Source organism: Echinops telfairi, unplaced genomic scaffold, assembly GCF_000313985.2.
Source record: "Echinops telfairi isolate 266 unplaced genomic scaffold, ASM31398v2 ScPeMD7_2291;HRSCAF=2852, whole genome shotgun sequence".
Lineage (NCBI taxonomy): Eukaryota > Metazoa > Chordata > Mammalia > Afrosoricida > Tenrecidae > Echinops > Echinops telfairi.
The window spans coordinates 29,795,456-29,817,850 of record NW_022106189.1 but is presented as its reverse complement, the minus strand read 5'-3'; the positions used below and the strand labels follow the sequence as shown (position 1 = coordinate 29,817,850).

At 43.9% G+C, this 22,395-nt stretch overlaps 2 protein-coding genes across 3 annotated transcripts in view; both read left to right on the top strand.

Annotated features, from left to right (window-relative positions):
- NAE1 (NEDD8 activating enzyme E1 subunit 1) overlaps window positions 1-19,534 on the top strand; it is a 26,108-nt gene extending 6,574 nt beyond the window's left edge. Inside the window, exons 6-18 of the mRNA XM_045293908.1 lie at window positions 1,293-1,422; window positions 2,305-2,367; window positions 2,785-2,848; window positions 3,142-3,233; window positions 5,106-5,165; window positions 5,266-5,399; window positions 7,145-7,220; window positions 7,471-7,510; window positions 9,351-9,437; window positions 9,917-10,009; window positions 13,157-13,271; window positions 13,355-13,404; window positions 19,273-19,534. Coding sequence (XP_045149843.1) covers window positions 1,293-1,422; window positions 2,305-2,367; window positions 2,785-2,848; window positions 3,142-3,233; window positions 5,106-5,165; window positions 5,266-5,399; window positions 7,145-7,220; window positions 7,471-7,510; window positions 9,351-9,437; window positions 9,917-10,009; window positions 13,157-13,271; window positions 13,355-13,404; window positions 19,273-19,382 — 1,114 coding nt within the window. The 3' untranslated portion in view covers window positions 19,383-19,534. The remainder of the gene's footprint in view (window positions 1-1,292; window positions 1,423-2,304; window positions 2,368-2,784; window positions 2,849-3,141; window positions 3,234-5,105; window positions 5,166-5,265; window positions 5,400-7,144; window positions 7,221-7,470; window positions 7,511-9,350; window positions 9,438-9,916; window positions 10,010-13,156; window positions 13,272-13,354; window positions 13,405-19,272) is intronic.
- Window positions 19,535-21,747: 2,213 nt separating this feature from the next.
- The window catches only part of TERB1 (telomere repeat binding bouquet formation protein 1), a 39,766-nt gene continuing 39,118 nt past the window's right edge, over window positions 21,748-22,395 (top strand). For both annotated transcript variants that reach the window (XM_045293948.1, XM_045293949.1), the window contains exon 1: window positions 21,748-21,815. The gene's annotated coding sequence lies outside the window, so the exon portion shown is untranslated. The remainder of the gene's footprint in view (window positions 21,816-22,395) is intronic.

Genomic DNA, 22,395 nt, shown 5'->3' with positions numbered 1-22,395 from the left:
GGACACAGTTCTGTGGGTGCCCAGCATCCCTGGTGGGTGGGCCTGCACCAGCCCAGGGCTGGTAGAAGCCCCGGGCTTAGACAGTTTTACTCTTAGACCACCGAACATTTTCTTTCAGTATTCAGAGAAGACTCTTCGCTGCTTCTAGAAAAAGTTTTTACATTGGGTGCCAGCTCTGGGCCAGGCACTGTGCTAGTGCAGTGATAGCCATTGTGATCGTCGCATCACCGAGGAATGTGTCTGCATGTGCAGTCAGGGTCCCTTTCAGCTTCTGGTATTTGGTGCTGAGCTATTTAAGAATTAGAAATGGGAGAGGGAAAGTGGAATTTTAAATAAGTTGCTCTGAAATCGGATTGAGAAAGTTTAAGGGGCAAAGGCTTGCGGTTAGGCGGATTTCTAGTGATCTGGGTGAGAGGGCAGATGCAAGCCACTGGCTTAAAGCAGATGTCAGGGATAAAGAAGACATAGATATGAATGAGGGTTAATGTAGATAGCTGTGTACCTGTCTTTATGGTAGAGCTTTTCATTTAATCTTTATAAAAACTCATTCCAACGTTGACTCATGAGAACCACACAGGACGAGTAGAACTGCCTCATAGGAACTCCAAGGCCTTCAGTCATTGTGGACGCGGAGTGCTGCATCTTTTTCCATAAGTGCCTGGTGGGCTCAGCCATCCATCTTTCGGTTAGCATCGGAGCACTTAATCATTGTACCACCAGAGATTCTCAAAAACCCTTAGAAGGGAGATGCTATTACGTCTGCTGAAGCCGTGGAGGCAGAGAGAGATTAAATGACTTGGCTGAGGTCACACAGCTAGTAAGTGACAGCACTGAGCTGCAGCCCCTGATCACTGAAATGATGCTCTCTTACGCTTGCCTGTGTGGAGAGAATTCAGGTGAGATTGGGACATGGTGAGTGACTAGGTTGAGGCCAAGGAGGCAAGATATCGAAGAGGACCTGAAGGTCTCTAGGGAGGTGTCCAGGGGCAGGTGGGGCTGTCTGCTGAAGACCACAGAGGAAGCCGCTTCTGGCTCTGTCAGTATTTCCATTTTATTGGTGTTTATCCAATTGTAAGCCCAAGGTGATTCTGCTCTAATGGAATCTTAGGTTTCTTTTGTTACAACTTTAGTCTACTTAACATGTGTACATTTTCTATGTAGTCAAATTGCATGTCAGTAGTATGCTGGGGGGAATCCGTAGGCCCTGTGCCGTGTGGAAATGATATGAGAGCCTTGCTGAGCTCCTGTGGGGAAGTGCTCATTGGTGGCCGTCTTGCTGGGGTTTGACCTGTGGGCGTTTTCTGTTTCTCAGTAATAGAATCTCACCCAGATAACGCATTAGAGGATCTTCGGCTGGATAAGCCATTTCCTGAGTTGCGAGAACATTTTCAGTCATATGACTTGGATCATATGGAAAAGAAGGTTGGTAGTCTCCCGTATGGTTTCCTAACATGTTAAAATTGCACAACAGGGAATGCTATAAACCTCCTCGTACCTGTCATCTAGATTACACTATAACAGCATTTTACCTTTTTTGTTTCAAATGAATCTATCCACCACCACCCCCAAAAAATAATTTCCAACTCTCTCATTGAAGAAAAATAGATTCAGTGAATGTATCTATGAAACCGTCCCTCAGATCAAGAAACTAACATAAACATGGGCACCTCTCAGAAGCCCTGTCCATGCTCTGGTCCGAACAGTGTCCTTTAACAAAGAGTTGGAATTGGTGCATCTTTATTGAGGTTGATTTCTCTTGAAATTTATTTTAAGTGTTTTAGTACTGCCAAGGCCGTTTTGCATATTTCATTAGAGAATTAATTATACTTGTAAAAATCAGACTATATAATTTACAGAGCATAGAAGGTACTTTTCCACATACATAGTAATTAAGATGTACCCTATATACTCGAGTATAAGCCGAGTTTTTCAGCACATTTTTTATGCAGCTTTTGTGGTAAAATTCGGTGCCTCGGCTGACACCCGGGTGTATGTGGTAAGTTTGGTTCATCTGAAGACCTAGAGGAGACCGTCTTTGCTCAGTCTGCGCTCGTAGCGGAGGTCACGCGATACGAGCTGCAGTGTGGGTGACAGACTTGAGGACAGTCCTCACCCTAAACGGACGTGCCAGTACTGTGTTGGACACTGCATGTGAACTGATGCATAAGGTAGTTTGTAGTCATCTCATTGCTTTCCTGTGGGTAGTGGGAAATAGTAAATAATGGTGAGTTTGCTGAAAATGAGCTGCACTGTGAAGAATTGACATGATTACTGACATTTTCATTGATTGTCTCTTGTTTTCAGGATCATAGCCACACTCCATGGATTGTGATCATAGCTAAATATTTAGCACAGTGGTATAGTGAGGTGGGTCTCCTTTAATTTTTACTTTTAAAAGGTATTTCGTAGGCAACTGTTAATCTTCATTCAGTACTCTAACAAGAATTGAATACTTGAATAAAGGATTTCATTGGATGGGGCAGGAGATTAATTTTTTCCCTTATGGGATTATAGGGAAGGAGGATGCTTTTACATTTAACCATTCCTTTTTTTATACTATCTTGTTAAGTTCAGTGTGAGTCAGTGGCGTTTGAAGCGGGAGGGAGGGAGCACACGAGGAGAAGTGACTGACAGATTGTGTCTTCTGTCCAGTGAGCATTGGTCCCTGAGGTCTCTATCCGATGATGGGACTCTCTTGTGGGCAGGAGGGGAGGCCTCTGAATCCCATTTTGCATCTTCTGACTTTTCACAAGTAGATCAAAACAGGTTTTTCAACCGTTTCAGACAAATGGCCGAATACCTAAAACATATCAAGAGAAGGAGGACTTCCGAGATTTGATTAGACAAGGTGAGAGCCCGAGTGTGATTAAAAGCTGGAGAAAGTTTGCAAAGCACGCTACCTGTAGCACCTCTTTACTGGTTGCTTGGTTGGACATTTGTCAAATGAGCTTCTATTTTTCCTTTCCCTTGGGGAGGTTGGGGAGCCGTTTCTAACGATAAGCCATATACTTTCTTGAGAGTTTGTATTCTGATCATTCCTTCAGAATCTGGCTCAGTTATTTCCATGATGCTGGGCCCGGACAGGGAAAAGGAGCCAGAAGAAAGGGCCTATCGCTTGCTAACTGATTTCTACTTTGATAGGAATTCTAAAGAATGAAAACGGGGCTCCAGAAGATGAGGAGAATTTTGAAGAAGCGATTCGAAATGTGAACACAGCACTAAATACAACTCAGGTACTGAAAAGCTTGATGAGGTGTTTCTAGTAAGAAAGGCGCTTTTGTGTGTGTGAGATCGTGGAGTATGGATATTTATTTTAATTGCCTAGCTGGTTAGAAGTACGATTTTCTAATACAGAGCAAATCTTGTCTTAGTACGATTCTATGCGTAGTGCTGGTTACAGTGGATGCCAGTGGTACGTAGGCAGTAATTGAAGTACCTGATTTGGGGCTCGGAACAGTTGGGAGGCAGGAGTTAGCTAAATCAGGTGGCATTTTTGCTGGCCCCACAGAGTGTGGCTTGAAAAGTTCAAAAGCTTCTTACCCTGCATTTGCTTTGGTAGAAACTGCTTGAATAGAATGGAGCATGGAGATAACTCCGTTTCTGTGCCCGTGGATTTGGTTTGGGGCTGAAACCTGCCCAGTGAAGTATTGGAGGCAGTTGGGAACAAGAACACTTGGTCGTTTAGGTTCGCATTTTCTTGGAATTAAAAAACGCTGCCTTTGAGATATGAAAGCACTTGAGTGATCTGTACAGACTTTTAGGAGATAGTGAGGCAGTGTTGCTCGGTGAGACACTGATGGCGGTCCAACACGTGGTGGTCCAACGTCCCGTGTAGTTGACAGAGCTCGCTGCACAGGGAAGATCTGTGCGCGTCACGGAATGTAAAACTTAACCGAATTCAGACAGACAGGCCGTTTCAGTGGTTGGATGAGACAGTAAACACCAGCCCTGGAGTGATTAGTGCTCTGAACACAACGAGAGGAGACGGAAGGGTAGCAGATGATGAAGAAGAGGGAGGGGGTCTGGGTGAGAGGCAGCTTTGGGGAGGAGCCTGGGGAAAACTGCAGAGAGGGGCTCCGTCGAAGTCTGAGCGCAGCCACACGCTGCGTGAAGAGCTCGGGTGCAGAGCAGTGCTGACGTGGGTCGAGTTTGGCGTGTTCCAGGATCTGTAGGGCAGAGTGGTGGGAGTGAAGAGACCAAGGGGAAAGTTACAGGGGAGACTGGAGCTGGGAAGAAGCAGACGAGAGCTAGGTCATCACGGGCTTTGCAGGTTTGGGGAGTGTTTGAGCAGGGTGTTGGAGTGATGTGACTTCTATTTCTGGAAGATCATTCCGTCTGTTGTAAGAATAGGCTGGCTGTATGGGATCAGGAGTGGAAGCAGGGAGACCAGTAGAGAGGTTCCCAGTTAGAAGTTTCTTTTCCCACACGTCAGCAGTCGTCACATGTGATAGCTCACATTTTTGTGACATTATTTTGCTCTTTCTAACCGTCTCCCCCACCGTCATTGAGTTGATCCTGACTCAGCAAGCAACCCTGTGTAGGGTTTCCGAGGCTGTAAAGGTTTAATAGACCAGACAGCTTCATCTGTCTCCCAAGGCGCGGGTGGTAGGTTTGAACTCTCGAGCATGTGGCTCACAGCCCAGTGCTTACCCAACAGTACCACCAGGGCTCCTTTGCTAACAGTAAAAGAACTCCCTTAACTACCCAGTGTGTGTCAGTGTTGGCTGTTCTTTCATCATCAGAAATCAGGGTATTAAGTTTTTAACAAGAAGGTAAAATATGAAAAACTAGAAATCTAGCCTGACATTAATCATGTCTGTGGTCTTGATAGAGATCTTCAAATGTAACTGGATTGAAAAACAACCTTTAGACCTTCTCGACTCTTATGGGTGAGATAACAGGTCCGTTTTTAACAGAGAGGGGTTTCATTCTTTCCTTCCCAGTCAAAATCTCCACATGGTACTGATGCCGAGCAAAAGCCGACATAAATCAAGCTTGTGTAGATTATAATTTGAGAATTCCAACAACTTGCTTGAAGAAATAGCTTTGAAAACAAAGGAGGGAAATTTCTAAATAAATGTAAATGTTCTGTGTTCCTTTGTTAGATTCCAAGCGGCATTGAAGATATTTTTAATGATGATTGCTGTATAAATATCACCAAACACGTAAGCAAAGAAAAGAGGAGGGGACATTTATTGCTGACTGAATAATTTGGATCAAATTAAAATGTCCCTCCATGCTTTTTTACTTTCTTCCTCCTTTTAGACACCACCGTTTTGGATTTTAGCTCGTGCCTTAAAGGAATTTGTGGCCAAAGAGGGTCAAGGAAATTTACCTGTTCGAGGCACAATTCCTGATATGATCGCAGACTCGGGCAAATACATAAAACTGCAAAACGTGTAAGTCATTGTTTTCAAACCATGTGACAGATGTTCTTGTCTGTTTATACTAGAGTAAGGTGACCAGATTTAAAGCGGGACACCATTGACTGAGGGTGGGGTGGGGGTGTTCTTGATAAAAAATTTGGTGTATATGGACCAAATAGACTGTTCCCTAGCTTGTCGTGCATTCTTTCCAAAAATTGGGACTGTTAAAAAATGCCAAAAATTGGGACTGTCCGCCAAAAGCAGGACGTCTGGTCACTTTATACTAGAGATAAACATTAGACGGGGGGAAAGTCATGTCTGTCAAAAATCAATGGGAGCCTTCTATAACCTTATCGTTTACAAAATAAGGTAAAGGGCTTAGGGGCCAATATTTTCCTTTTACATTACATGGTAAAAACCTCACATTTGAGACTCACTCTGTGGTTAGGGCTGTTTTTCTGTACTAACTAATGCTTACAACGGCCTTAGACCGTTTTGAGAGCTAGGGACACTACGGTAACTTATTGGGGAAAATGGCAGAACCAGGATTTAAACTGGCAAATCTTCCTCCAGAGCCCATGCTTTGAACTACATGCCATACTGTCTCTTATCTGTAACTTAGAACTTTGAAGTCTTTGGTTTTGATGATTTTTTTTTGTGAACGTTTCATAACGTAGAGAATCTCTTGCTGTACACACAGATCCAGGTACTTACTAGCCTGAACCCAGAGAGACTGTCACAGGACGGTCTCCATGGATAGGACGCGTGTGTACTTCAGGCCTGGTGCTGATCAATCTAGGGTCACAGACTTGGTCTCAACTCACTGCATTGAGTCAATGCTGACTCAGCAACCCTGTAGGACAGGGTAGAACTGCCCCTGTGGGTTTCTGAGACTGACTGTGGAGGGGTAGAAAGTCCCGTGTTTCTCCCACTGAGCAACAGGCTCTTTAAAACTGCCGACCTTGCAGTTTGCAGCCCAACACGTAACCGCTATGACACCGGGGCTCCTGTAGTCTCCTCAAGAGCCAGATAATGTCACGCAGAGCTCTCTGTTCCCCAGACAGGTGGCACTCCTCATTTCAGTGTCTACCACGTGTTCGTTTGTTGTCCCAGCCTAAGAGCTCAATTACTTAACAGTGGGGAGGAAAGGTGAGTTGAGGATAGAAAGAAGCATGCTCTCTCAGACAGTCATCAGCTTAAACACTGGTCCATCTTGAGAAGGAAAGGGTGTAATCTCTGTCCGTGAACTTGTAGATGGACCGTTGTAACTTGGAAGGACTTGAAGGAGGTACACCAGTGGTGCTCAAACTTCCTAATGCCATGACCCTTTAATACCTCATGTTGTGGTGACCCCCAACCATAAAATTATCTTCGTTGCTACTTCTGTAACTTTGCTACTGTTATGAATTGGGTGACCCTTGTGAAAGGGTTGTTCGACCCCAGAGGGGTCGCGACCCACAGATTGAGAACTGCTGAAGTACACTGTGCTCTTTATGAGCACATTTGCCCGGCGCTCTGCCCGGTGGTGTGGGCTGCCACTGTCGAAGGTGAATGCTGTTAGTTATAGCGGGCCTGTTAGTGGGCTTCTCGAGTCCCTCCCCAACACTAGAACGACCCCCAACCACTAACAGGCACTGCTAATGGCATCTCCCCAGCATCTTCATGTTTCCTATGTTGCCAGGACCACAGAGGGGTCTTTTGTGTGCTCCATGGTGCTGATTTGCATTTTGTTCGTTGTAAAATTCGTGAACCTTCGCTTTTCTGTTGTTCACTGCCAGTTACCGTGAAAAAGCAAAGAAAGATGCGGCTGCTGTGGGTCATCATGTTGCGCAATTGCTGCAGTCCACGGGCCAGGTAAGCTGTGGGCAGGGTGCTCGGTGGGCAGCCCCTGCGGGCCTGCATGGCTGCCTGCAGGCTTAGAGTGAGAGGGGCTCCCCCTGCACAGCCATGTCTCTCTAGAGGCGGTTCTTGCCTGCCTCTCGAGTGAGAAAGGGTAGTGAGGGATCTAGAAATGCTTTCCCTCAACAGTGAGCTGGTTTTGGCTGCTTCCTCTTTTAATCAGCCCTTTCCTACTAGAGGAAAACCCATGTTTATCTCTTTACAGGCACCAGAATCCATTTCAGAGAAAGAACTGAAATTACTCTGTAAGTCCTCTTGACTTCATTTCCTTATTTTGCTGGATAAAAATGTGCAGCCATGTTCCCAGTAATTAGAAGTAGCTGAAATTGTAGATATTCCGTGGCGTGGCTGTGCATAATTACTGGACAGGCTTTTCTTTTGCTGAGCATCACAGATGGCGCGTGTTTCACAATGAGGCCAGAGATAGAGCATGTCCACTCATGGTAGTTCTAAAAAGGACATTTGGGTCCTTTCACTGAAAACGGAATCATCATCAATACAGAATTATTTTCAACTTACTTATTTTAGGAAGGTTTTACCTGAAGATTTTTGGCGATAATCTTGAGCCAGACGTACTTTGATTATATTGGTTTAAATCCTCATTTTCCTCTGTGCCAGATGACTGTGATGGATTTAGGGATTTTGCTTTTTAGTTGTGGGGTTGCTGGACTTTGAGGCACCTTTTTTCCAATTGTGGTCAATAAGAATGTTAAGAAAACATTTTCCTTTGAGCCTTCTTCACGTGTACAGTCCAGTGGCAAGGGTCCATTCACCATGCTGTGCAGCCGTGGCTGTTAGCTCCCGTGCTTTTCTGTTAGCCTTAGTGGAACCTCTGCGGGGTCTTCTTGACACGGTGCCAGGACCGCAACCTTTCCTTTTTTGTAAGAGTCCGCTTTCAAAGAGCACAGAACGCATTTTATATGACTGCTGAAGGTTTTTCTCTGTTGCTGCTCCCACTTTCTGCAGAGGTGTGCATTCTGCAGGGTGGTCCCACCCTTAAAGAAGGAGCCCTGGTAGTGTAGCGGGTTTTCACTGGGCTGCGATCCACATGGTTGTCAGTTCGAAACCACCAGCAGCTCCGTAGGAGAATGACTGGGCTTTCTAGTCCCATAAACCAGTGGTTCTCAACGTTCCTCATGCCACGACCCTTTAATACAGATCCTCATGTTGTGGTGACCCCCAACCATAAAGTTATTTTTGTTGCTACTTCATAACTAATTTTGCTACTGTTATGAATTGGGCGAACCCCGTGAAAGGGTCGTTTGACCCCCAAAGGGGTCTCGACCTAAAGTTGAGAACTGCTGCCATAAACAGTTATAGTCTCAGAAACCCATTGGGGTCGCTATGAGTCAACATTGATATGATGGCGATATGTTTGGTATTTTTTGGTTTTGTCCATAAAGAAGATGTAGCCAACGACCATTTCATGGCTCTTCCACCATGCTTTCGTGGGCTTAAGTTCAGAGTTGTGTTCCATGACTCATCTTGCACCTTGTTTTCACTGTTAGTATGTGTTCTACTAGATCACACAATCCCAGATTACAAGTTAGGTGTTGGGTATATGGGGGGTTATTATTCTATATGTTCTACTTGGTGTATGTTTGAAAATTTCCGTAACAGAAAGTTAAAAAACAGAACATATATACAGCACAATATATAATACACATCATTTAGGACTATCAGTAATGATAATAGTAATAATGATGATGAAAGCAACTGTTTATTGTGCTGATGGGCACAGGACCGGGCTGTGTCTCATTCTGTTACACGCAGGACTGCTCTGAGTCAGAACAGACTCGATGGCACTTAAGAACAACAAACTATTGAGCCGCAAATGGTATCGTTCCCATTTTACAGTTGAGAAACTGAGCCTCAGCAAGGCGCCATCACCTACTTAATCAGTGCTGAGCTGGTTGTGCTAAGGGTATGAATTTAAGATGACGTACTTTCTTGGCGAACCATCAAAGCCCAATAGAAGACATTTCGTCACATTCCCACCTCTGTGCAGAGAGCATACAGAGTTTCCTGTTGTTAAGTCCCCTGTGCTTGAGCCCGCTCATGTGATCACGTTTCCCTCTGTCCAAGGCAGTAATTCTGCATTTCTGCGAGTGGTAAGGTGTCGCTCCTTAGCTGAAGAATATGGTTCGGATACAGTTCACAAGGAGGAAATTAGTAAGTACAGTAACCTACTGGTGGTAGGTCTTAGTCTTAATTACTTATAAAGACACCCATATTTTATATCCAGTAGTATGCATATATGGTGATAATGAATAAGTAATGTAATATAAATATGTCCTAAATTTTATTCTGCTGTTAGCATTCCAAAGTTAAAGCCTTGACATACATAAAGTCGTATTTAGGTCACGGAATCAGTTGTATGATAATATGGATTTAAAGTCCGCATGCCACTACTTTTAGTAGAGATTGTGTGAGTATAATTAATAGCCTGTGAGACTACTCAGTTTCATCTTAATGTGTCTCCTGTATTCTTATTTACTGTTTTCTATTTTACCAGTGCAGAATATTTAAATTCTGTAGTTAAAGTGTCTTGGATTCTGAAACTTGAGTGTGCATAAATTCAATTATTGTTTTGTGTTGTAAATTGCCCAAATTATACTGGAATTTTTATTTTTATTTGTTTTCCCTTTCAGTTTCTAGCATGGACAATCCAGATAGTGAGATAGTGTTGTACTTAATGTTACGGGCGATTGATAGATTTCATAAACAACATGGCAGGTACCCAGGTAAGACTAGCCAGTGAATTGTCAACTATGATAACATCTTGAACAGCTACTTAAATTGAGTTGAATCTTAAAATAATACCCTCAGAGCGTGGATAATGGTGGTACTTAGACATTCTAAACGGTTCACACTTAGTTCAGTCCAATTGTTTCCTCTGACAAACTATTATTCTGCCATCGGTCTTCATTTTTTGGTAAATGTCTTGTTTGTTTTGTTGTTTCTCGTGTACAAGGCAAACTTGGCCCCGTTCACCAGTTTTTACACATGCACTTCAGGGACACTGATGACATTCTTCACGCTGTACAACCCTCCTGCTCTAGCCATTTGTTTTCAGGTGTACATGTTTTAAAATAATAGTTGGGTGAATATTGAAGACAGCTTTTTTTTTTTCATGTCAGTTTGCTTCTCAGAGACACACTGAGTTTAATCTGGGGAGGATGCCATTGACTTTCAGACTGAACTCGGAGCGTGTAGGGCTTTCATTGCTTAGTATCTGTTTCTTGCTGTTTGCAAATGTAGGAATTGGCATAATGTCCCAAATCTACAGTTGCCTCTAATATTTTTTTATGTTATTGATAATGTTAACTGTTCAGTATCATTACTTAGTAATATATGCTGGTATGTCCTAAGACCTGTTGCCCCAGCTACTGTAGTACATGCCTCCTAGAACTTAATGAACAAGTTAACCAGGAGGAGAAAAGAAACACCAAACATACTGCTTTATTTGTGTTACTTGATTAGAGTGTTTATTGGGTTATATATCAGACATTCTACCCCAAAACTTGATGGATTAAGACATCTGTTTAAAGTATGCACACTGAAAGTTATTTTTACTCGCATCTCAGGAAGCTTGAATGGCCGAGGCCTGGCCAGCCACGTAGAGCTTCCTTTTAGGGTGATACTCTCAGGGCAGAATGCGCCCTGGTGGCTGCTTCCCCATAAGTTAAGATTCCAAAAGATCCAGGTAGCAGGCGCAAAGCTGCTTTTGACCCAGCCCTGGATTCACACAGTATCACTTTGGCTGTATTTGGTTTCACAGGGCCACTCAGATAAGGAGTGGGTGGACCGGTGTGCACCATTGTGGAGTGTCCATCAGGGAGCCATCTTGGGAGACTAGCTGCCCTCCTAGAGCAGCGGTTCTCAACCTTCCCAATGCGCGGCCCTTTAATACAGTTCCTCATGTTGTGGTGGCCCCTGACCATAAAATTATTTTCATTGCTACTTCATAACTGTAATTTTGCTACTGTTATGAATCCTCATGTAAGTATCTGATATGCAGGGTGTGTTTTCATTGTTATAAATTGAACATGATTAAAGCATAGCGATTCATCACAAAACAATATGTAATTATATATTGTGAAATTTTTATTTACAATTACAAATAAATGAAATTTTGTCTTGAAGCATGTTGCAGCATGGGTAACAGTCTTCACTCCGGGTGCTCTCCTAGGTGAGCATGTCTGCCTGTGGGCAGACCCGCCAGGGGACGGATAGGGGAGCGTGTCTCGGTTCCTAAGACCATCGGAAATAGGTGTTATCCCGGGTCTTAGGCGACCTTTTGGTCGTTCAACCCCCTAAAGGGATCGCGACCCACAGGTTGAGAACCACTGCTCTAGAGTCTGGGCTTTGGAGTTAGACCTGGCTTCAGATCAAAGCTGTAGCACTTACCATCTCATGTCCTGTAGTAAGCTGGCATGTCCCTCCCAGTCTCGGTGCCCTCATTTATGGATCTGACAGGAGTGTCTGCTCATGGGATGATAAGATTTAATATGCGATGTTGGAAAATCGGCACACTGCTTAGCATCTTGTAAGTATTCAATGAAGGGTAGGTAGTGCTGCCGTGCAGCAGAGTAGTGATCCTAGTACTTCAACAAGAGTTTTTAAATACCTGCGTATTATGGTAATTTTTCCCTTTCAGTAGTGGTGATAACAGGTTTCTTTGTAGACATTACAATCATAAAAATCATTTGTTCTGCAGCAAACTGCATATTTATAGTATAATATTGCTCCTTGATAACTACATAACTCAGACAAGTACCTTAATCTGCTTCAGTTTTTTTTTTCATCTGTAGAATGAGAATAATAGTACTTACTTCGTGAGGTGGTTGTAAGAATTAACTTTATCTGTGTGTGTAAACAAAGTGCTCAGAACCATTTCCTCTACCTATTAATATTTGTTATTATTATAGCTTTATGTGTTCAGTTTCATTTCGCTTCCTAGAAATGGATAGTAAAGACCATACTTAAAAAAAAAAAAGACCATACTGTTTATAAAAGGTCTGAGTAGGGCATTGCTTTCTCAGTGATTCAGTTTGTTCATCAAATAATTAGCACCTACTGTGTGCCAGGCACTGCTTTGGACACTGGATAAAGAGCTGTGAGTAAAACAAACTTACCAAACTAGAATTTTTAGTGTTTTACTTGTACACTTTCATTGTTACAGGTCTCCAATACCTTTAAATAATATTAGTCATATACCGTCCATTATGTCACACTGTATTGTTTTGATTAGAATACCTAAAGCTGGATTAAAGGAGGTAGCCATTCATTTAAAATCACATAGGTACGGGACAAAGGCTGCCAGCCAAGCTCAGCTGGGCAGCTGTGCCCATGTGGCATCGTCACATCCAGCTTGGGTCCCGACAACCGAAGCCCTCTGTCATCTGGGAATGTCTGCATCACACTAGAGACGGACGGCTCAGAGTGACAGACTGCATGGCATGCACACGCATGCACGCACGCACACACGCATGCACGCGCACACACGCATGCACGTGCGCACACACACACAGGTACACACAAATTTAATACAAACCAAAAGCCTAAAATAAACTCTAGCTCTCCCCCCCCAAAAAAAAATCACATAGGTAGTATAATGAAAGGTGCCCTGGTCGTACTGTGAGCTAAGCATTGGCTGCTAATTGCAATGTCAGTGGTTCAAAGCCACCAGCTAGCTGCTCCTTGGGAGAAAGATGAAGCTGTTTGCTCCAATAAAGATATACAGTCTCGGAAACCTTGAGGTGCCATTCTACCTTGCCCTGCATAGTTACTAGGAGTCAGAATCGACTTGATGGCAGTCAGTTTGCTTTTGGGTTGGTTAGTGCATGTGTATTTTATTTATTTATTCACTCTTTAATTTTTTTCCCCAGGGGTTTCTAACTATCAAGTTGAAGACGATATTGGAAAGTTGAAGTCATGTCTCACTGGCTTCCTTCAAGAATATGGCTTATCCGTCCTGGTGAAAGATGACTACGTCCATGAATTGTGAGTGCTTTCTAGGGCTCCGGGGGAGAATCCCCTCCCTGTTGTGAGCTTAGCTGAGTTGGTGTCTCAATCCTTTCTTTCAGTTGCCGATACGGAGCTGCCGAGCCACATACCATTGCTGCATTCTTGGGAGGTGAGTCCCATAGACGAAAAGACTGTCACACATCTGTTTCTATATAGCAGTTGCTACATTAATTGTTCCGTTCTCAGCTATTTTAGTTGGAGTTGTCAGTGCAAGACAATATAAAGCTTGGATTCTCCAGTAACCTCCATACTGGTCTCTCTGCCTTCCACCTGGCCTACTCCCATTCATTGTTTTTTTCCCCATCCATCTTAATGTCACGAAGAATCACTAATCTTTCTAAAGTATAACTCTGGTTGTATTCCTCACTTAGCTAACTCTAGACCCACCAAAACACACACACACACACACACACACTCTCTCTCTCTCTCCCTCTCAAAAACATACTCTCTGTCACTAAAAAAAAAAGTCCAGCCCTCTTCTCCCTACTGTCTGGGTTCTATGCTGATGATATATTCCTTCCAGATTACTAATGCTTTGAAGGTAGAGTCGTACTTGATTACTATTCAGAGTGTTCAAGATGTAAATGAATGACACAAACTTAGGAAAACCATATTCTAAGTAAACTCAGAACTCATTTATGGATGATTTATTTTAAACTAAAACCAGGTCTTATGCCAAAGTATCAAAGTTACCTTCTAATTTACAGAAATGATAAATTATAGTTTATTCAGCTATAAGTCATATAGACACAACTAGTGATATTGGGTGACTGGAAAACTTGCCAGTCCAGATTAAACCTGGTTGTCATCTACCAGTCAATTCTAACTCATAGTGATGCTGTAGGACACAGTAGAACTTCTCCATAGAGTTTCCAACCCTGTAATGGTTCCAGAAAAGACCTGGTGATAAATCAGTGGTTAAAGTGTTTGGCTGCTAACTAAAAGGTAGGTGGGGTTCAAACCCACCAGCCACTCTATGGAAGAAAGACGTAGCAGTCGGCTTCTATAAAGATTTACAACCTTGGAACCTGCATGGGTTAGTTCTTCTTTGTCTTACAGGGTCACTGAGTCAGACTTAATGGTAGTGGGCTTGGGAATCTTTTCAGAATCAAACTGCCACGATTTGTCCTGTGAACAGCTAGTGGGTTCAAACTGCTAACCTGTTGGTTAGCAGTTGAGTGCTTCACTACTGCATCACTAGGGCTCCTTTGAACTTGACACTGTAACACAGGAAAAATAAATTGAAATATTTTGCTTTTGTATATTCTGTATGCGAATGGGAAGTGAGATGGCTTGACACAGTTGCTACAACATGACAACAATTGTGAGGCTGGTACAGGACCAGGCAGTCTTTCCTTCTATTGTGCACAGGGTTGCTATGAGTTGGAACCAATTTGATGGCACTTCAACAACGTTCTAAAATCGTTGGACACATGCTGTTATACACCCTCGTTTCCTCTAGATTTTTTAAATTATTATTTTAATCATTTTATTGGGGGCTCATACAACTCCTATCGTAATCCATCTATCCATCCATTGTATCAAGCACATTTGTATATTTGTTGCCATAATCATTTTCAAAACATTTTCTTTCTATTTGGGCCCTTGGTATCAGCTTCTCATTTTTTCCCCTCATGAACCCTTGAAAATTTATAAATTACTATTTTTTCATGTCTTACACTGACCAGTGTCTCCCTTTACCCACTTTTCTGTTGTCCAACACCCTGGGAGGGGGTTATAGTTAGGTCATTGTGATCAGTTCCCCCTTTCAACCCCCACGTTCCCCTTACCCTCCTGGTCTGGCCACTCTCAATATTGCTCCTGATGGGTTATCTGTCCTGGATTCCCTGTATTTCCAGCACTTATCTGTACTGTGTACATGCTTTGGTCCAGCCAGATTTGTAAGGTAGAATTGGGGTCATGATATGTGTGTGGGACTGGGGGAGGAAGCATTAAAAAACTAGAGAAAAGTTCTTTGTTTCAACGGTGCTATACTGCACCCTGTCTGGCTCTTCTCCTCCCTGCGACCCTTCTGTAAGGGGATGTCCAATTGTTTTCAGATGGGCTTTGGGTCCCTACTCCGCACTCCCCCTCATTCACAATGATAGGATTTTTTGTTCTGGGTCTCAAATGCCTGGTACCTGATCCCATCAATACCTTATGATCACACAGGCTGGTGTGCTTGTTCCATGTGGGCTTTGTTGCTTCTCAGATAGATGGCTGGTTGCTTGTCTTCAAGCCTTTAAGACCCCAGACGCTCTATCTTTTGATAGCTGGGCACCATCAGCTTTCTTCATCACATTTGCTTATGCATCCTCTTTGTCTTTAGCGATCGTGTCAGGAAGACAAAGTGTTCTTGCATTGAGGGAGTACTTTAGTAGAGGCACAATTTCCATCTGCTACCTTAATACTAAACCTATAAGTATGTGTACAAAGGTTTATTTCCCCATTGTCATATATAAATATATTTACATATGTACATTCCTGTATTTAGAACTCTATAAATGCCCTTTGTCTCCTAGTTCTTTCCTCTATTTCCTTTTACTTTCCTCTTGTCCCACTATCATGTTCAGCCTTCATTTGGGTTTCAGTAATACCTCTCGGTTACATGGCCCTTGATCAAGCCCTACCAGGCCTCCTACAACCCTCCTTGCCATCAATTTTGGATCACTTGTTGTTCCTTTGTCCCTGGGTTTGTTAACACCCACTTCCTTTCCCCCACCTCCCCCTTTCCCATGTCCCCCTGGAACCGTCGGCCTGTTGTTTTCTCCTCCGGATTGTTTATCCTGCCTATCATTCTTTTTTTTTTTAGTAAAGAAAGATATATTTATTTCACCTTTGTTTTGCCATATTTTTTTTGTTTTGTTTTGTTTTATCTTATCTAGATAGACATGCAGAGATAATAATATGCACAAAAACAAGACAGAGCAAAACAAAGCAACAAAAGAAAACAAAATAATTCTAAAAGTCAAACCAAAAAAAGGCCTATAAATAGTTCAAGGTCTTTTTGTTGACCTTTACGAGTGTTTCCAGTTGAGTCTGATTGGGTGTCACACCCTCGCCCCAAAGTCTTATTTTTGGTATTCCCCGGGGACTTCCTTGCTCTGCTCCCCTTGCTTTTCTGTTGCACGCCCGTGGTGTTTCGCCCCAGTGTGGTGGGGTCAGATCAGGCACAATTCCTGCACTGTCTCCAGTGTTGTCCCTCGTAGCACTATGGCTCAGTGAGGGACGTCCTGTCTCCTGGTGGGGCTGGCCATATGGTCCTGTGTGCATTGGCTGCTCTGAGCAGGAATATCATCCTCAGGGCTTGGTAGGCCAGGATGTGCTCCACTCTCTCTCCCTCTCACTTTGTTTGCTTCTGTGTGTTCTGATCAGACATGTCCCTCTCCCTGAGCTGTAGCTTCAGTGCTGTCCTCTGAAGTGAATTATGCAGGGAGGGGGACTGTTCATGTAGTTGGGATTGAGGCTTGCCCCTCAGACCTCTCCATTGGTTCCCTGCTTCACGGTGGTGTGTTGCATTCATGTCTTAGAGCACCGGGTTGAAGTCTGGTCCCTTTTTCCCTGGTCACCATCTTGCCTCTCCCTCCCTCCTCTAGATCTTTACTCAAATGTTACCTTTTGGAGGATCATCCTTGACTCTCCTGTTTAAACTTTTTTTTGGCCTCCATGTTTTTTCTTCCTAGCACTTAATGTCATTTGACAAATATATACTTCATTAATTTGTAAATTTCTGTCAGTAAAAAAAAGTAAGATCCAAGGGGGCAGGGATTTTGTTCCCTACTGTCAGGAACTGGGACTTGTGCCTCGAACAGTATCTGGTATCTAGGAGAGGCTTAATTATTTATTGAATAATTCTGAATAATTTATTGAATTATCAATGAATAATTCTGAAAGATGAACCTTCAGCTTATAAAAGGAGAACCTTATTTATTTATTTTGGTCTTTGTTTTGAGTGGTTGCAATGACTTGTCAGTATTTTAAAAGATCCTTTGATAATTATAGATGTTTTAGGATGTTTTTGTTGTTTGGTACTGTTGACTTCAACTCCTAGTGACCCCATATTAATGGAATGGAACTGTTTCATAGGGTTTTCTAGGCTATGATGCTGGCAAGAGCAGATTGCCAGGCCTTTGTCCTTCAGAGCTGCTGGACGGGTGCAAACCACCAGCCCTTTGGTTAGAAGCCAGATGCTTAACCATTGTACCACCAGGGCTCCTCATTGCTTATAAAAGTGTGGTAGGAAAACCAAGAACTAAAGAAGGGGGTCCATAAGGGCAATGTAACCAAGAGGAATTACTGAAACCCAAATGAAGGCTGAGCATGATAGTGGGACAAGAGGAAAGTTAAAGGAAATAGAGGAAGAAGTAGGAGGCAAAGGGCATTTATAGAGGTCTAAATACAGGCATGTACGTATATAAATATATTTATATGTGACGATGGGAAAATCTATGTGCATATATTTATAGGTTTAGTACTAAGGTAGCAAATGGACATTGGGCCCCCACTCAAGTACTCCCTCAATGCAAGAACACTTCGTTCTATTAACCTGGCATTCCATGATGCTCACCTTCCTGACAACGATTGCTGGAGATAAAGTGGGTGCATAAGCAAATGTGGTGAAGAAAGCTGATGGTGCCCAGCTATCAAAAGATAGAGCGTCTGGGGTCTTAAAGGCTTGAAGATAAACAAGCAGCCATCTATCTGAGAAGCAACAAAGCTCACATGGAACAAGCACACCAGCCTGTGTCTATGGGATCAGGTATCAGGCATCAAAGAACAAAAATCCTGTCATTGTGAATGAGGGGTAGTGCAGAGTAGGGACTCAAAGCCCATCTGTAGGCAACTGGACATCCCCTTACAGAAGGGTTGCAAGGAGGAGATGAGCCAGTCGGTGCAGTGCAGCACCGATGAAACAAGGAACTTTCCTCTAGTGGTTAATGCTTCCCGCCCCGCTCTGCCCACCCCACCCCCTCACCCCTACCTCCGCTTATGATCCCAATTCTACCTTACCAATCCGGCTAGACCAGAGGATGTACACTGGTACAGATAAGAACTCGAAACAGGAAATCCAGGGTAGATGTACCCCTCAGGACCAGTGGTGAGAGTGCCGTTACCAGGAGGGTGGAGGGAAAGTGGGGTAGAAAGGGAGAACCGATCACAAGGATCTACATATAACCCCCTCCCTGGGGGATGGACAATAGAAAAGTGGGTGAAGGGAGACATCAGACAGTGTAAGACATGACAAAATAATAATAATTTATGAGTGATCAAGGGTTCATGAGGTAGAGGGGGGTGGGAAGGGAGGGGAAAAATGAGCTGATACCAAAGGCTCAAGAAGAAAGCAAATGTTTAGAGAATAATGATGTCAACAATTGTACAGATGTGCTTGACACAATGGATGTATACATGGATTGTATTGAGTCGTACGAACCCCCAATAAAATGATTTAAAACGACAAAAAAGGTGGGGTCCTTTGAGGAAAAAGTGCAATCAAACTGTACTACTGTTTTCCCCTTTGCTTCACTCAGATAGCTGGTCAGTCTTTTCAAAATGGCATAATATTCCATTATGCCATGACTGTGTGTGACTGTAGAACCAAACTTGTATTTCCTTTTAAAATGTACTTATAAAAATTGTGGTTTTTCTTTTATTAATTGTACTAAAATACATTTAACAAAGCATTTGCCATATGACCTGTTCATCGGTGTACAATTCCGTGACAGTAATGATATTCATCATGTAGTGGAACCATCGCACCATCCACTTCCATTTTTCCCTCAGAAGAAACTTGTTACCCCTCAAGTGACTGTATCTCATTTCCTCCTGGTCCTTAGTTTTAGTAGCCATATCCGTTTTGAAGTGCTTTTATTTAAACATGCTTGCTTTCGTCAAAGAACACGCTTTCTGTATAAGATGGGGTCTATAACACTTGAAATTTACCTTTTCAGATCATGCGTTTCTCCTTTTTTGCTTGCAGGAGCTGCTGCTCAAGAGATTATCAAAGTCATCACCAAGCAATTTGTAATTTTTAATAACACCTACATTTACAGCGGTATGTTACAGACTTCAGCAACTTTCCAGTTGTAGAATAAGCACCCTCAATAGGGTGTTAATAATGGAAGCTGTCATTGTTGTCAAGTTGTACCCTAGTCTGTAAAATTCTGCTAAGGAAGAGCTGTTAAATTGTTTTCTTAATAAACTTTTTTTTTTTCTTAATAAACTTTTTTCATTTGTAATCATACAGTCTTGGTTTTTTGAGAGAATGGAGGGGGGCAGGAAAGATAAGCAGTCTCATTTTCCCAGAGAATAAAAACTACTCATTTTACATTGACATCATTTTACTGACTTGTTCTTTCGATGTTGTTTATTACAGAAATCTCGAGTTTCACTAGAAAGAGCTTAAAGTTTTTGGTTTGTTTGTTTGTTTGTTTTTTAACAATATTAAATAATGAATTTAAGGCATGTATAGATTTTAGGTTTAGGCGTTTTCTGACCTTGGGCTGCTAACCACAAGGTCAAAAGTTCAGAACCGCTACGCAGCTCCGAGAGAGAAAGATATGAAGCGTTCTACTCCGGTAAGCTTTACAGCCTTGGAAGCCCACAGGTTGGGGGGGGGGGGGTGTTCTACCATGTCCGGAATTGGGTTGATGGCAGTGAGTTTGGTTTGGTTTGGTTTACCTCTTTTAGATCAGTACTCAAGCTGCCACCATGTTGATTCCAAATCATAGTAACCTTATAGGACAGAGTAGAACTGTGTGGGTTTCTAAGGCTGGAAATCTTTATGGAAGCAGAAAGCCTCATCTTTCTCCCACAGTGCATCTGGTGATTTTGAACCACTGACTTGGGGTTAACAATTCAATGCTTAACCCATATACCACCAGAACCCCAATCTATAATACATAAGACCTTAAATTTTATTTTAAAGAGCAATCATTGAAGTGATAGCATTCATTAGCATTAGAGCCCAGCCCACCCCCAAATTACCCAAAACACCCTACAATGAAATTGTTGTTAGCTGCCAGAGAGTCAGCTCTGACCGTGAGTACCCTATGCACAACAGAATGAAGCACTGCACGGTCCTGTGTGGTCTTCACAGTGCTTCCTGTGCCTGATCCCATTCATGCAGCCAGTGTCCATCCATCTTGAGGGGCTTCCCCTTTTCCCTCCACTTTACCAGCATGATATCCTTCTCCAACGACTGGTCTCTCCTGACAACGTGTCCAAAATATGTAAGACGAAGTCTTGCCATCCTTGTCTCAAAGGCGCACTCTGGTCTTACTTCCAGTACTGACAGATTTGTCCTTTTAGCAGTCCGCGGTACTTTAAATATTCTCCAGCACCATAATTCAAATGCATCTATTCTATGATCTTCCTTATTCAATGCCCAACTTTCACATGCATTTAATGCAATGGAGAATACCATGGCTTTAGTCAGACGGACTTTAGTCCTCAAACATCCTTGTTCAATATGTTAAAGGTCTTGTGCAGCAAATTTACCTAATGTAATATGGCTATTACAGCAATTTACCTAATGTAAATTGCTGCTTCCATGAGTATTGATTGTGGATCAATTTATCATGATGATAAAATTAGAAACATAAAATCCATAAGAAGGGCTAGTTTCTTATTTATGGTTGAGGAACATGTCACATGACTCAGCACCGTCATCTCCTAACCTGGCTGTGTCAGTCCTAGTACAGTGGCCTTGTGGACCTGTTAGACATGCCAGGAGGGGGCTTCGCAGGTTTCCTTGGTCCTAATGGGTGAAACCTTCCTTGGCTACCCTTCCAGCAAGCATCTCATTCCCACATACCTGCAGCCCCATTGGGTAGATTTTATTGAACACTGGAGGAGGCAAGGGAGCCCTGGTGACATAGTGGTTAAGAGTTAGGCTAAGATCTGCAAGATTGGCAGTATGAACCCAGCAACCACTCAATGGGAGAAAGGGCTTTTCACTCCCGCAAAGAGTTACAGTCTCAGAAACGCACAGCAGCAGTTCTACTCTACCCTATGGGGCTGCCGAGTCAGTCTGAACTCAATGACAGTGAGTTGGGTTTGGGTTTGGAAGGTCACCTGAGGAGTGAATGGGCTTTGATCTCACCTAGACCACTGTTCTAGGTTGAAGTGCACCAGGACACAGCTGTTAGGTGAGTGGGGAGGGAGGGGAACCAGGGACGGGGTGCTTGTTGGGGTTGGGGTGCCTTAATGAGTTGCCCAGTGGTGCATGGACCCAACCAAGAGAGAGGTTCGGTGAAGAACACAATGTGCAGCGACTGACCGGAATGGAAGCCCTAAAACCAGGGGAGATGGGATCAGAGAACTTTTATCCCTTTAAAGTTTTACTCTCTGCCATGAAAACCTTACCGTTTGTACATTTTCTACCTCCACACTGAAACGTCGTCGTCGATGTCGACGTCTTCGGTGCCACAGACGGCCAATCACCCGAGGGGCGGGGCCAGTCGCCGGAAGTTCCGCCCAGCGGAAGTAGCGGCTCGGTGGGAAAGCGCATCAGGCGTCGAGGTAAGTGGGCGGCGAGGCGAAAAGGGATGGCGGTCGGCCCGGTTCGATCCCCTCCCCGGCGAGGGTAAATACGGGTGGGCCTCAGCGCTGGACACGTATGATTCCAGCCGCAGCCCCACCACGGCCGGGTCAGCTCCGCGGTCGCCTCCCCGAGGCCGGCGCTGCCCTCCACAGCGGCTCGCCCGCAGCCCCCACAACTGCTGCCCCCTCCTGGGTGACTCCGGGAGGTGGTGTGCTGAGCTTTGAGGAGAAGCCCCCCGCCCCGCAGGAGGCAGCCGACCCCCCACTGCAGGCCCCCCAGACAGCCAGAGGGAAGACGGCAGTGTCGCTGGCCGCTTAGGCAGGCGTCCGAGGCCCGGCTTGTTTGCCACACGGGCTGGGCTTCAGACTCGCCAGGCACCTGCGCGTTGTGAAAGCTTGCCGGTGAGTCTGATGGGTGGACGCGTGGCGAATCCGCTGGCGAGGTCATGCCTCCAAGCCTCGGCGACCGCGAGTTCGAAAACCACCTGAGGGGGCAGGCCTGCTGAATGGACGGGCTTGTGAACTGCGTGTAGCTGGACCCTCGCCTTTAACCCCCCCC